This window comes from Psittacula echo (assembly GCF_963264785.1).
Source record: "Psittacula echo genome assembly, chromosome: 3".
Classification (NCBI taxonomy): domain Eukaryota; kingdom Metazoa; phylum Chordata; class Aves; order Psittaciformes; family Psittacidae; genus Psittacula; species Psittacula echo.
The window spans coordinates 27,093,681-27,108,465 of NC_137736.1; the positions used below are offsets into that span (position 1 = coordinate 27,093,681).

A 14,785-nucleotide genomic window follows, 5' to 3' on the forward strand; every position below is an offset into this window, starting at 1 on the left:
TGTAACAAATGTCCTTGAGCTTGTGAAGATCTCGTAGCTCGAAAATAAAATAAATCGGAGGGAACAGCTGCTGAATACCGCACAATACAGCCCCGGGAGGCGCGGGGCATCGAGGTGGATGGGGAGGCGTAAAAGCAAGAGGAGAAGGAGGAGTGGGATGCGCCGGGAGCTGCTGCCGGCCGCGGTTCCCCACTCCGGTCGCCTCAGGGAAGGGCGGAGCGGCATCCGGCGCGCAATCCGTGCGCTCGGAGCCAGCCCGGGGCGGGAAGACCCCTCGGACACGTTATAAGTTTGGGGGGGGTGGCGGCGGGAGGGCTTCGCGGGTGCGAAGGCAGAGCCCCAAGGCAGCACCTGCCCCACGGCTCGCCAGGCACCTCCCCGTTCTCCCGGGCCAAGACCGGGCCGGGCCACCGCCTCCCCCGGCCGCGCCTCACGCCCCGCCGCCGGCGTCGCCCGGTGTCTATTAACCGCTGCCGCCGGCGGGGAGCTGCGCTGCCGGGAAGATGGCGAGCCGCAGCCTCCGCCTGCTGCTCCTCGGTTACTTGGGGGTCCTGAGCTGTAAGTGGCCGCGTCCCTTCCCCGCGGGGCGGGTGTGGGGGCTACCGCGTACCGCTCCCTCTGGGAGCGCCCCGGCCGCTGGGCTTCCTGGCCGCGGGGAGAAGGATCCTCAACGTGGCCGAAGTGTCTCGGGAGGATGAGGGGAGCTCGGCCTGAGGGTGCCTGGTCCCTTCCCCGGCAGCCGCCCGGGACCTGCCCTGCCGCGCCCCGCCGGGAGCCGCCCCTGCGGCGGCGCTGCCCGGCCCTGGGAGCCGCGGGGCAGGGAGAAGAGGAGGGCGAGGAGGTCGTTTCTTCTTCTTCGCCCCCGGAGCGAGAGGAGCCAAGTGGCGTTTCCAATAGCAAAATAGGAGCGAGCGAGTCTTTCGCGGCAGGCGGGGGACAGCGCGGTGATTGTTTCCATGTGTCTGTTGCTCTCGCACAGATGTAACCTGTTTAAGCCGGGCCTGTTTTAGGGCAAGCCAGTGGCTCTCTGCAGTGGTGCGAACTTTAGGATGCAGGCTGCGTAGTTTGCTTTCCTGATGGCCTTTATGAGATGGATGAGCAAGTGACGGGAGCATGTGTTCTGTTGCCAGCGCTGGATGCTGCAACTCCAGAACAGCTTTGTGTTTCCAGTGGTTTTATGGTCCTATTGTCTAACTCCTTAAAAACACAATGGGGAGATGGGGGGGGGGGGGGGGTGGGGGCGCAAGCATGGTAAAATAAGCTGGCCAAAGCTGCCCCACCCAGAAAGCACATGGAAATACGTGAAAACCAGATCACATACCTGTGAAGAAGCAGTGAATTAATACACAGCATTCGCAGTGCCAGTTGTGTGATAAGGTTGTCACTTTCAGATCCCATCTTGCTGTGTTCCTGTTTTATGCTTCTTGTGTTTTGCTGGTATTTTGGGGAAAGAGGCTGTACATGGAAACAATGTTTTGAACAGTGTTAGGTAGCACAGTCTGGCAGTGAAGTGACCAACTGGGATCAGCCTGGGATGGGTTCTCAATGCACTGTGAGTGGGGAATATCCACGATGATGATGCTGGGTGTGTTTTGTAGGTTACCTCTCATTCCTCATCACCTAAACAGAAACTTGTGTGTGTGGAAGGTCCTTTTTGCAAAGGAGGAATGAGTTCAGTTGAGGAGAGACTTGAAATGGTCCATGTCTGTGCACGAAATGATGCATTTGGTGGAGGGTTTTCCTCACCACCACCATTCTTTGCTTCTAAGATACCTTATGGAAAATTTGGGATGTTAAATGAGCAGCTAATGCAGACTTTCTCTTTCGTATACTAATAGACAAATAGTAATTGTTTCAGAGTCTTCAGGCTGCTCAGCCTTGTGGTTAGTTGTGCCTGTGCTGGCTTTGGCCAGTGAGGAAATGATACAGAGGGTGGTTTGGAAGCAGTGCAGTGGATCAAAGTGCCTACATTGTTGTCACACTTGCCTCCTTTTTTTTTCTGTTTGATTTTTTTTTCCTCTTCCTGTCTCAATTCCCAAGAAGAACCAGGTGGGGAGAAAGTTTACCAGCAAGGCACTGATAAAAAGTCATCACATGAAGAAAGTGACTGCAGTTGGGTGTGCAAATGCTGCTTGTTTGTGTGAGCCAGGGGAAACCCAGGCAATCAGGAGTCTGCTGCTGCTCTTCCTGTGGCTCAAGTATGTTCACAAGAACAATAAAACTAATACTGACATCCAGGTCACTTGTGGTACTTGGATGGTTCTTAACGTGGGACTCACGTGCTCTGGAGTTGGAGGGGAATGAGCAGAAACTAATGAAAAAGAGAAAGCAGTGGTTGATACGTGAACTGTGTGAGCACTATATTGTGGAGCAGATGTAGAGAACTTGCTTGGTAGCTCAGCTGCAGAATTAAGAGCTGTGTAAGTTGGTCATAAGATGTCAGCATAGCCACTAACAGTACTAAGGTAAATCAGGTTTGGATTACTTTTCAGTGAGAACCTACTAAGAAATATTAACGACCAACAGAAACAGTGATTTCTGAGCAAAAGCTTTTTTTTTTTTTGCCTTCAATTTAGGGAAAAATAAGGGAGTTGGAGGTGTTCAATATGTTCTCTGTGACTATGAGCTCCTGAAACTGATGCTATCTGGGGAGTTTTAAATGGTGCCACAAAGTAGCACCTTGTAAGATCTGTTGGCCAGATGCTTACAAAATGTACAGAAAGGATTGTTGTTAACCATCATGACTACTGGGGAGGAGGTAGTATGTACAGATGAACTGGCCTTTTGGGAGGTTTCTAGGTGTGATTTTTTTTTTTTCCCTTGCATTAGTTTATGTTAAAAGTTAATCTGGTGGTGCTGCACCAGATTATGCACAGACACAGATATGTCTGTGTGAGGACAATGCAGAGGCGATAAATAGTAGTCTTACATAAATATTTGATGGAGCTCACTAGGATAGTTTGAGCAATAAATAAAGTAAGGGTTTGGTTTTGGCTCTAAAGCAAACACTCCTCCTTGCTGAGGAATCTTTCAGCTAGATGCAGAGGTTTTAGACCAAAAAAAGCTTTTTGTGTTTCCTCCCCATCCCCAGCAAGAAATCATAAAGCATGACTGCATTGGATGTAGGAATGACAGGGGAAGTCTTTAAACTGTGCTTTCCTGATTGCCTGTGCTGTGCAACTGATGTACTCAAAATTTAGATTATTGACAACCCCCAGTCTTCTGTTAAACCCTCTTTGTTTGCTGGATTAACTTGGTTGTTGACCAGCCGGTGAAAGAGGTGATCCTGCCCCTCTGCTCTGCTCTCATGAAACCCTACCTGCAGTACTGTGTTCAGCTCTGGGGCCCACAACATAAGAGGGATGTGAACCTGGTTGAGCGAGTCCAGAGGAGGCCACCAAGATGATGTGAGGGCTGGAGCACCTCTCCTATGAAGACAGGCTGAGAGAATGGGGTTATTCAGCCTGGACAAGAGAAGGCTCCAGGGAGACCTTATAGTAGCCTTCCAGTAAAGGGGCCTGCAGGAAATCTTGAGAGGGACTTTTTATTAGAAAGATAAAAAGTTATGAGGAAGGGGGAATGGTTTTAAACTGGAAGAGGGTAATAGCTTTAAACTACATTTAGGTCGGATATTGGAAAAAAATTCTTCCTTATGAGGGTGGTGAGGTACCAGCACAGGTTGCCTAGAAAAGCTATGGCTGCCCCATCCATGGAAGTGTTCAGGGCCAGGCTGGATGGGGCTTGGAGCAACCTGGTCTAGTGGAAGGTGTCCCTGCCCATGTCAGGGGGTTAGAACTGGATGAGCTTTAAGGTCCTGTCCAACTCAAATAATTCCATGATTCTATGACTTACTCTGATTTCTAAATCAGAGTCCCTATTCAGGTGAGATGCTATTTCTTAAATTTGTAAGACTGCATACTTCTTTAGTAATACCTGTACTTTGTAATAATATAAACCAGATTACCTATTGTTTGGAGAGGGAGTGGGGAGCAGATACATAAAAGAAAGGTTCCTTCTCTCTGTTTTATTTGAGGAACAGTAATTCTTTGCTATAGACTTGTGGTTGTCTACAAACAGACTCTTAGACACCATAATGTATGCTGTCAGATGAAAGTAAGCTTCTAAAATACAAACAAAAAAATGAAAATTAACTATATAAAAGCAAAGCTTGTTTCTAATGTTCAGCCTGACTTTGTTGTTGTTGTTTAGGACTGTGGTGACACTGCACGAGATACCCAAATGCTTTTGAACACATAAAAATTGAGGACTTGTTTGGAAGACCTTCCTGTCTTAAAAAGGGAAACATGCTCCTCTCTAGCTGATGTTATAACCTTCACTGTTTCACCCTCTTGGTTAGATCCTCAGGGCTCAGAAGAAACTTTGACTGTGAGTTATTGGCATGTCTCTTGGAAATCATGGCTGTTGCTGCATTTGAGCAATTCATGCTCTTTCCTTTAAATCTAGGCATGCTGCTTGAAAGGGGCTCTCTAATTCGGAAGCCTCAGCCAGAAGCGTTGCTGTTCTGTGGTGACGGCTGTGTCTTTCTCCTTTCTAGCAGAGAGGAGCCAGAGAAAGCTGGTCCCTGGCTGGCCTTGCAGTACTTTTTGGAGGCTGTGAGGCAAGTAACCTGAACTGTTTGATGTGCAAATATAAAAGTGAGTGTGACTGTCTTCCCTTACTGCATGCAAGAGACAGAAAATGTACCTTTAAATGTCACATCCAGACAACTGCAATTTCTCTTCTTTTCTTCTGCTTAAGGTGGATGTGTGCAAGTGGAGACCTTGCTTTTGCTGTCGCTCAGCCTCTGAGGTCCTGTTTTCTTAGCTTTAACATTGCAACAATTCTTAGTTCATGTCACATGACATATATTTCTGGTAATTGTGAATAACATAGGGCATCTGGCATTAATAATGAGAGTTAAAGCTACACTGTGATTAGCAGACTTAATTGAGCCTGGATAAGGTCTTCTCACTGGCTATTTAACTGAATTACACAAAGATATTTTTGCGATTATTTCCTGTATTATTATATTTCCTACTGCAGACTGTTTTGGTAGCAACGCAGTATCTGCCAGTTTCTGCTGAAGAAACTGGCTGAGGACATCACAAATTATTAGGTAAGATCTCACAAGTAGTGTAACTTTGACTTCACCTTTGCTCTTTAGCTGACAGACTTGACAAAACATGTGGGATCATGTTTGACCTAAAGTTACCAAACTTGTCTGCCTCCACTGACCCCAAATATTACTAGGGGGGGGGAAATGTGTGCAGACTTGTTTTTAAAGAAGTGAGCTAAAACTGTTAGAGAAGGCTTTGACGCTTCCTGAAAGGGTGCTGTAACTGCTTTAGGTTTTTCTCAGGTGCTGGTAGTCACATCTTAAGCATGGAAGAATGATCTTGTACAACTGACACAACAAAAACAAATCCAGTTTTCTCATAATTTCACATGAGTGAATAATAGTGGTACTTCTTAACTGAAGACTGACAGTGACGTGTTTGTCTTCCACAGCACCAGTAAGTAACCAGCAACCCCTTCTGGTTGGGGGGCTGGTGGGGGACAGGTTTGGGGTTGTCTTTTTGTGTGGGGTTGTGCTTTTGGAGGGGCACAAACAATTAATGATTTAGTTCTGAAACTGGGATTTAAAAGTTTACAAATTGCATGACCTACTTAGAGGCCATCAGTGCTCAAAATGTCATCTTTCTGTTGGAGCACTTCTGAAGACAATCTGTTCGTCATCGGTTCCCTGCAGCTGGCGATCCCTTTTAGGAATACTCAAAGTAAAGCTTAGTGTTGTACTTTTTCTTAGCAATGCTAGAGGTGACTCCAGGATAAATGCTTACATAAAGGAAGATTATTAGGAGATGTTCACACAGCCAGAAATGTCCACATCATGATATAAATGTCTTGTGCTTGAATTGTTTTGATATATAAGGTAGACATTTGTATTTGTCATTGTAGACTATTTGCCAGGGCCATATGGAATGGCTAAATTAAGGTTCCCTTGAAGTTACACAATGATACCAGATGAAAAAAAAATTGCATAAAATGATGTCCCAGTGGATGTATACAATGAACCATCATATTGCTCTTTTTTCTTGTTTGGCTGGTTGAGGTCTTTTTTTTGTTTTTTTTTTCTCCACTGTGATAACTTTGTGGCACTATTGCATATAGGTGGGAAAATAGGTAGCTTACAAGTTTACTTTCTAGTTTACTGGGTAAATTACAGTGGGATGAGCACTTTAATGGAAAATGGAAACTGAGTGATATGTTATTGGAAGCTGAAAGACAATTAATTTACCAGTAATTAATTGTATTTTGGTTGTCTCCCCCACTCCCTCTTCAATTTTGTAAAGATAGCTTTGTTTCAGTTTACTTTCTAGTGTGCCTTTTGCCATCTGGAGTACTTTTCAAAGAGCTAACAGTTTTAACAAAACATTTCTAAAGAAAAAGTCCATCTCATCTTCCTCGAAGCGCTGTATGTGATTGTGCTGTAATTCCACCTCAGGAAGCTTAAAGCAAATATTATGGTGTCTTGTTATCAAGACAAATTATTTGTTTCCTTTATCTAAATGCTGGGGTGTTTTAGGGAAATGAATATGTATTTCAAAGAATGAGACAGCAAATAAGGCTGGAAGAGCATTTGGATGGTTGCCAATGCTCACCTGTATTTCCAAAGCCGCTTTTTTCCAGAGGGCACCAATGAGTTATGTCACCTCTGTGCTCACAGTATATCATTGAGCATGCAAGTGCTTATAAAATATTTCTTAAACCAGGCAGAAGGTGAGTTTGGCAGCTGAACATCTGGTCCTGTTCACTTGTTGGTTTCTGGCATACACTGGGAGGTGAAGGAGCTTTTGGAGAAGGAAGAAGAGGAAAATAGGCATTCCTGAACAACAGCATGTAATACAATAGTGCTAGCTTAACAGCTAGTAAGTCTGTAGCCCCTCCTGGCTAATAGGAATTAAAGCAGGCATCCAGTTTCTCTCAAGGATTATTAGCAGGGAAAAACATGATAGAAAAATCTGATAATGAGCCTTTTTGAATGCGCACAAGCTCGAAACTTAGCAATTTCCAGTAAGAGTTGGGAAGATGAAACTTGCATTGAAATAGCTACAGCTTGATCCTGGCTGTTTAAAAACAGGATCAAAAAACATTTAAAAACAGCCATGTTTTTAAACATGTGAGATATGATAAGAATTGAGCTGGAAAGAACAGATCCTACAGGTGTAAAGTTTCATAGCCTTACATAGGTTTTGTTTGGATTAACTTCTTAACTTGAGAGCATGTTCAACCCTTAATTTCTCAAGCCAGTCCAAACCACTGGATCAGACTCAAAGGGAAACAAAACATATTATCTGAATGGAAAGTGATATGGTTGTTTTGATACCAGATAATGTTAACAATAGAGGGTATATTTGCCATTCACAGACTGTTAGCGTAGCACTTGGAAATAATGATGGAACATGCATTCTTGAGGAGTGACTTTTGCTCAAATTGATATAATAAAGAAACCATAATGATTGAGTATTGTATCTCAGTCTGCAGAAAGTGCCCAGTAGGAATCGAGAGTAGTTCCTGGGGATAGGATGCTAAGAATTTGTGTATGTTGGCTAGATCTGAAGTAGAGTTGGAGAAGTGCTTGGACTTGGAATACTTGTAAACGTATGGAAGAATTATATGCAGAAAACCAAAGTTTGAATACATATTATGTGAGTTAGACAGCAGTTTACCACCTAAACATATAGACAGTACTTAGTGCAGGGAGGCCCTGGTTCATAACTGAAGCTTTCTAGTAGCTGTACTGGCAAAAATTAGTAAAAACACATCATCTAGAATGATATCTGTAGCATGTGTAGGTGTGTTTTCTGCATGTTGTGGCTAGCTTTTGTGTTCCAGCACCCTTTCTGTTTCTACAAAATGGTCTTAAAAAGTAAATTCTTTGCCCTGTGACTACTGGACCACCTAAACGGGTTTTCTACCCCTTCTTCAGTCTTTAAGCTAGTCAGCAACAGAGGCGAGAAATTCTGCCTTGAACTCCTGGCTTGTTGTTTGTGGCTGTTGATCTGTGTACGCTTGTAGCTTGTACCAACTGACTGGGAGTCTAAGGAGTGTGATAGGGCTTTGCAGCTTTGACACGGTTCAACTGGTGGTGGTGAGCACTTCTGAAACTGGGATTCAAGCAGGCTTTCCCATGTTGTTAATAATGGAGGGCTGTCCTTTATTTGTGAAGGCTGCCTAAATACAGAAGAATCTGAGAGGGCACAGAGGCTGGGGAAGAGAAGCAACAGACAGCTTTGGTGTGCCAAGACCCATGGAGGGCTGCTGGCTGGGACCCCAAGCCACTTTGGCTTGAGGCACTGCTCAGTGGCATCAGCCGGGGTGCTCCCAGCTGCTGTTTTCATGCTACAGAGCTCTATTTGGTCTGATTGACTGATGTTAATGTGTTAAGCTTGCTCAAGAGCCTGAACACTTAAAATTTAGATTGGGGTAAAGTCAGGCCCTGCTGAGAATAAAACATTTAGCTGACCCATGCTATATGAAAGGCATGTGTGTTATCAAGTTAACTCTTAAGGTGTACAATTTAATTCTAAACAGAAATATATACTTTATATGTGACAGGACTGAAGACTCTTTAAATGCTGCTCCTGCTGAATTAAACAAATTTTAATGTGATGTCTTGCCAATTAAGATGTTATATGTCAAGATTTGGAAAAGGGTATACATTTTAATAATTTCTAACAGATAAAAGCATATATTTCATTGCTCAAGACTTACATTATAACTAATCAGTAGCTTACACTGAGCTAAATCCAGCTTGTTTCAGATGTTTGCAACTCATAAATGTAGGAATAATTAAATAGAGCACGATTATCTCTAAAACCAAAATAGTAGAATAGCAAAGGAAGACATCACTGGTATCTGTTTAGCGCTGTTCCTAAACAAAAATATATGATAAATGTTGCTGGGTTCAGTTCTTTTGTTCTGTGTTACTGGTTTGCTGGCTGGGGTTTCTTTGTGTCCCTGTTCACCCTGCCTGCCCTTTTTTTAAAGAATAAACAAGTATCACAGGGTTCTCCTTAAAAGATGGGGAAAGGACATGTCTCTATTTTTCTTTCTTTTCTTTCTTTCTTTCTCCTCTAATGTCCACATGAAGTCCAATTGAAAGATCATTAATAGCAATGCTTAGGTTTTGGAACAGTTTGTGCAGGAAAGATGTTTATCCTCTAAGAAGATTTAGTAGCTTTCCGTTTGAATTTCAGCAAATATTTTTATGTGAAAGGTAAATGTTTTGCACCTCATAGCAGCCTTCCAGTATCTGAAGGGGGCCTACAAGGATGCTGGGGAGGGACTCTTTATTAGGGACTGTAGTGATAGGATAAGGGGTAATGGGTTAAAACTTAAACAGGGGAAGTTTAGATTGGATATAAGGAGGAAGTTCTTTACTGTGAGGGTGGTGAGGCACTGGAATGGGCTGTTCAGGGAAGTTGTGAATGCTCCATCCCTGGCAGTGTTCAAGGTCGGGTTGGGCAGAGCCTTGGGTGATATGGTTTAGTGTGAGGTGTCCCTGCCCATGGCAGGGGGGTTGGAATTAGATGATCTTAAGGTCCTTTCCAACCCTAACTATTCTATGATTCTATGATTTAGTCAGTATTTGAGTATTCTTTGTATCTTGCAATGAATGCTGCTGATGCCTTCTGTTCACCAGCACAATGGTCCTCCCTGGTGTAATGTGATTCACTGGTACACAGTAATGTCATAACCACTTGAAAGGATCCTGAGGGGAAAATCAGTATCTCAGTATTGCAGTACAGCATCAGAAAATGTAGGAGAGAGGGAGTATCTCTATAACAATCTACTAAACCCAAAAGGCTGTTTTACACTGTGCTTTGGAAAGCTGGTAATAAGTATTTAGAATCAGACTAGCATTTGATTAAACTGAACACAACTGGTTTTAACTTCATTGAACTATTTTTTTAATCCTTTCTTGATTTCTTAACCACTCATAGCTCTGATGCTAGCTTTGTAGCAAAAAAGCTCGCAGCAGGAGCCTCAGCCCTGCAACAACAGTGGGAATAATAATGTAAACATGCCCAGATCATCATCTTACTAAAACGCATTGTTCTGTGAATCCAGAGATGAACTCTGGAGACCTTATTGTCTGTGTTCCATGTGATTACGCCAATGTGTGTCTGCCTGTGTATTCTGCTTGCCAGTGTAGTCCTTGGCCCGTTCTTCAAATATCTTTCTCAAAAAAGAGATCCTTAAATGGAAATTAGCTGACCTAAGTTGAAGGAGCACAAGCACCTTCACAGTGGCATTTTTTAGTCTTACTTTTAAAGGAAAATTCAGTTTATGCAGTAATAGTTTCTAGAGCATCAACATCTCATGAACAGTTGGTTATAAAGGGAATATGTGCAGAAGTAGGCAAAGCAGATGGCAAAACAGTAGTTTAAAGCAGCATATATGCCTATCTGGGAGTCATTGTTTCGTGAAATGTGTTGGTCTATTGACTGTAGTAAGTATTCTAGAAGTGTAACGTGGGTTTTGATGATTTATCTTGTGTGCTCTACATTCCAGGTTTAGCTGTTTAACCACTTGGATTCTGGAGGATGTCAGGTATAGCCATTTTAACCACCAGACTTTTAAGCACTAAGTTGTGGTTGAAAAGGTAGAGACTCAGGGGGCTGAATCCTTAACCACTTATGGTTTATTCTAAAACCACAACAAACAATTCTAATGGCTTTGAAGAGTTTAATTACAAGATTCCCACCTCTACATGTTCCTGGTACTGCTTCTGTCTCTGACCTGTGACTAGATTGACTCATGCTGACAAGATTATTTGTCTTCCATACAACTCATTCTGTCTCCTGAATTATTTTTTTTTGTTTTACAGCATTACAGAATTGCTGACATCTTATTTTGTTTCATTTTTGTGATGGTGAAACAGCTGCTACTTTCTTAGTTTAAGCACCTGCAGACAAGTTCATCAAATCTTATTACATGGAGCAGAAAACCAGTGAATTGTGAATGTTAGCTCCCATACTGAGATTTCCCTTCCTCTGACGCAAAGCAGCAGTGTGTTTCATTACTGAACCTTACCCAAATATTCTCAAGGATGTGGCTTCTAACACATCTCTTCTGTTGAAAAGCTGTAATGGTTGCCAAGTTAACATTTATGCTTGATTTTAAAAATAAATAAAGCGCAGAGTTACTCTGTTTATTCCTGTTTCCTGTGCAACTTCCCAGTGTTCTTAGTCTCATGTTTTCTAATCTGAATACCCATATGTTATTTTGCTTGTGTAGCTTTTAATGGGATGAAGACTATAGTGGTTTGTTGGTCGGGGGGGCTTTTTTGATGGATTTTCTGCGGGTTTTGTTTATTGGTTGATTTTCTTGTTTGTTTTTGTCCTCTTTATCCCTCTAGAGGAAAACTTGGCATCTATTATACTGACCTATTGTTCTTAGCTCTACCTTCCGGAGGATTTCTTCTAATTACCCTTCTCCTTTAAGCATGCCAGACATCATCTGTTTGTTCTAGGTCCTCTTTATTATGTATTAGCCCTAATTGAATTGAAGGAGTGACTTCAGTCTTGTTCAAATGTGCTGGAAGGTGCTTCTATAAAACATGATATTAAAGGACTAACTTATCTATTAAAGGCCTATAGAATTAAGGCTAAAGATATGCATTTGTACTGTAAACTACAATGTTGATTAAAACTAATAGTCATCAAACATGACTGTTAACTGCTTCTGGCAAGAAGAGACTACTGAGCAAACTTGGCAGTGTAAGAGATCATGTGTGAATGAGAACGGGATGAGCTAATTTGGCAATTGTATTTGGATTATTAGGAAAGATTCACCAAATTCTTTTGGCCAGGAGAGAAGTGGGCATCATGTTTTCATCTCATATTATCAAATAATCTGGTCTGTAGTCTGGAGTAAAAAAGTTAGAAAGCTAACTTTAGTGCTGCTTATCACTCATAGGATGCAGTCCTAAAATTCAAGGTTTGAGTGAAATTTGCTTGAGTGAAAACACCCCCAGCTATTGAAAACATCTCCTCAGTAACCCCAAATTCACAAAGCATTGCAGAAGGGTTTTGCTGAATATTTGTATTTAAAGAGAATCTTACTGGTTTTGGAAAGACTGACATTTTTCATGGACATGCTAGCTAGAATGAAGTCACAGTATGTCCCACAGGCAGCAAAAATTGAATAGAGAAAGCCTCTGTAAAGCCCTTTTTTAAAAAACTCAATTTCTTACATCCTTTGAATATTAGTATAGAATTATATTTTAGGTCAACATCTTCTTGAGAGAGGACTTCTGAGGTTTTTTTAAAATCCATGTATTTCAGAGGTATCACCCCCTTCAGTAGGGGACATAAGGTGAAAATAGCTTTGATTATTACACTGCTGAAAATAAGACATTTGTGTGCAGCTGGTCAAATTACCTATCTTACCTGCTACTTAGGATCTGTTTGTCATGCACAGTTCTGGTTAGTTAGCTACTCCTATACCTTTAGAAGCCAGAATTTAATACATACTCATCCTCTGCAGTGAAAGTGCTTTATAAAATGCTTAGATTAATCAAAAATGGTTGAGAAGACCTACTGGGGAAAAACTGCTATGAACTTGAGAAGGGACTGAGGATGCACAGGCAATTGGGTTCCAGCTTAAATGAGTAAGACTAACAATGGGAAGAGACATTCCTTCACTATAACAATGTAGTTACTTACAGCATTTTAAAATTGTAGCATCTTGATGTTCTTCCTAGCATCTGGAAACATGATCCTGCAGTGAATGAATGACTTCACTGGTTCTGAATGAGCAGGGACTCCAGTTTCATATGGTGTTTACTGGAACTGTGGCTAATGCTGGTTGACACAGTAGGAAAGTAAACTAAATTTGTTTTCAGGGGATTTTTTATAAGTAATGTCTTTATCTGTAGGTATAAAAATGACATGAGTTCTTGAAAGTGTTTATCCTTTTCAAATTGATTGGCAGTTACAGCAAAAGTCACTTGTAAGTTGTAGGATATTTCAGAGATCTTTGTCTTGAATTGTGTGCCAGAATGTTTGTGTGGGTTCTGGGGTGTGTGTGTCATGTTTCTTCTAGTTTCCCAACTCTCCGTGTTTCAGGGCTGATTTTATGGTTGATATAAATCAGTCTAGTACTATTGCCTGTTGTTCAGAGGAACATGACAGTTTGCACTGGGTACCTAGCATTGTCTTGTAAATTTAATAGTTCTACAATTTCCCTAGGTGTTTGCACAGACCAGTGTTCTGCTGAATTGTTACACTTAATAGTGCAACTGGAAATCTGTTCAGATCACCGCTGCAGTGTGTGGTACGAGGTGGGCAGGACAGCAGTGGCAAAGGACTTCTACTCCTGTAGCCTATTCTTTCGGTCTTTGGAAACACAATGGTACTAGACATCATCATCGTGATGTTCTTCTTTAAATAAGCAGCAGCTGAAGCAGCTATAGGCTTGCACTGTCCCTGCAAGCTGTTTGCAGCCACTGATGAGTTCCTGTGGAAACTGATGTTGGGCACGACTGGGAGAGGGCTGGAAAATGGGCTTTTTTGTGAGAGCCCGGCTAGTTTAAAACCCCATCCCCCATCTTCAGAAGCTCCCTCTGAATTGCCATGGAGACAAGAAGAGTAGCAGCGGTTTGAGTCTTGTAAAACTGTAATCTATAAATATTTATTTGGTTAATGGCATATGCTTTCTGGATTGTCTCTCTGTTGGAATAAACTCCATGCTACATTGAACCTCTGCAAGCTGTGAATTCAAACCATTTCCCTCTTCTGTGCTACTAGAAAAAGAGGAAGCAAAAATTTAGTTTTTTATAATTAATTATATATATGTTCTCCTCCCTCCCTGAATTTCCCACACCATCTCATGGAGTAATCTTTCAGTGTTGCGTCTGCTGAAAGCACTTAGGAGGCTGTTCAGTTTATGGGGAATTGTGCTTTGAGTTAGTTCCTTTAGAAAGGCTGACCTAAATAATCTCTTCTGTTCTTGTTTCATGCCACTTAATTTTTATTCCCTGCTTTCTCCTCTACAGGCTCTTCCAGGTTTGTGTTTCCAGGGCTGACTGTCCTTGGGACTCTGCTCTGAAATGAATTATTAACATGATCTTAAACTCTTAGGACTACTACTGGTAACTTTAGATAATTGGCTCTGAAAACTTCAGTCTCTTATTACTTTCAAGATTATTTTCTTTTTGCTTAACTTGAAAGTTAAAAATAAAGGCACCATCCACTGGTGTGCTGGCTGTCCAGATTGCATTAAAGAGTACACACAAAGGAGAGGATTAACTCATTCTTAGGCTGGCATTATAAATTAAAACCTCTTTGCTAGTCTGCTCTGTAGTTGAGGCATTTAACACAAAAACTTCTTTCCTTTGTGGGATTGCAAGCTCCTCAGATCATCCAATACCAGCTTTAAATACAGGTAAAAATCCTACTCTTTTTCGCTTTCTGGCTAAGCTTCTTTTCCCCTTTTCAAAAACTCCTGGTGGGATGACAATGTAGTTCTGCACTTTGTTTCTCAGGTGTGTTCCATTATCAAGACAGAGTTACCAAAGCAAATTAAACCCTACTTTCTGTAACAGAAGAGTGTAAAGGACTGTTTTTACTTTTATGCTACATCTAGGTAAAATAGTACTCTTTTTTTGTATTAGGCTTTAGACTTCTGGACATGTAATAGGTAGTAAATCCACACACAGTTGTTGTTAGCTTTCCAGCTGTGTTCAAATTCTTAGCCACCTTTTTTAAGTGGGAAA

General features: G+C 42.0%; 1 protein-coding gene across 2 annotated transcripts in view; it reads left to right on the forward strand.

Annotated features, from left to right (window-relative positions):
• Positions 1 to 503: 503 nt before the first annotated feature.
• JAM2 (junctional adhesion molecule 2) overlaps positions 504 to 14,785 on the forward strand; it is a gene marked incomplete at its 5' end in the record, with an annotated part of 34,576 nt that continues 20,294 nt past the window's right edge. For both annotated transcript variants that reach the window (XM_080613756.1, XM_080613757.1), the window contains one exon: positions 504 to 558. In XM_080613756.1, coding sequence (XP_080469882.1) covers positions 504 to 558 — 55 coding nt within the window. The remainder of the gene's footprint in view (positions 559 to 14,785) is intronic.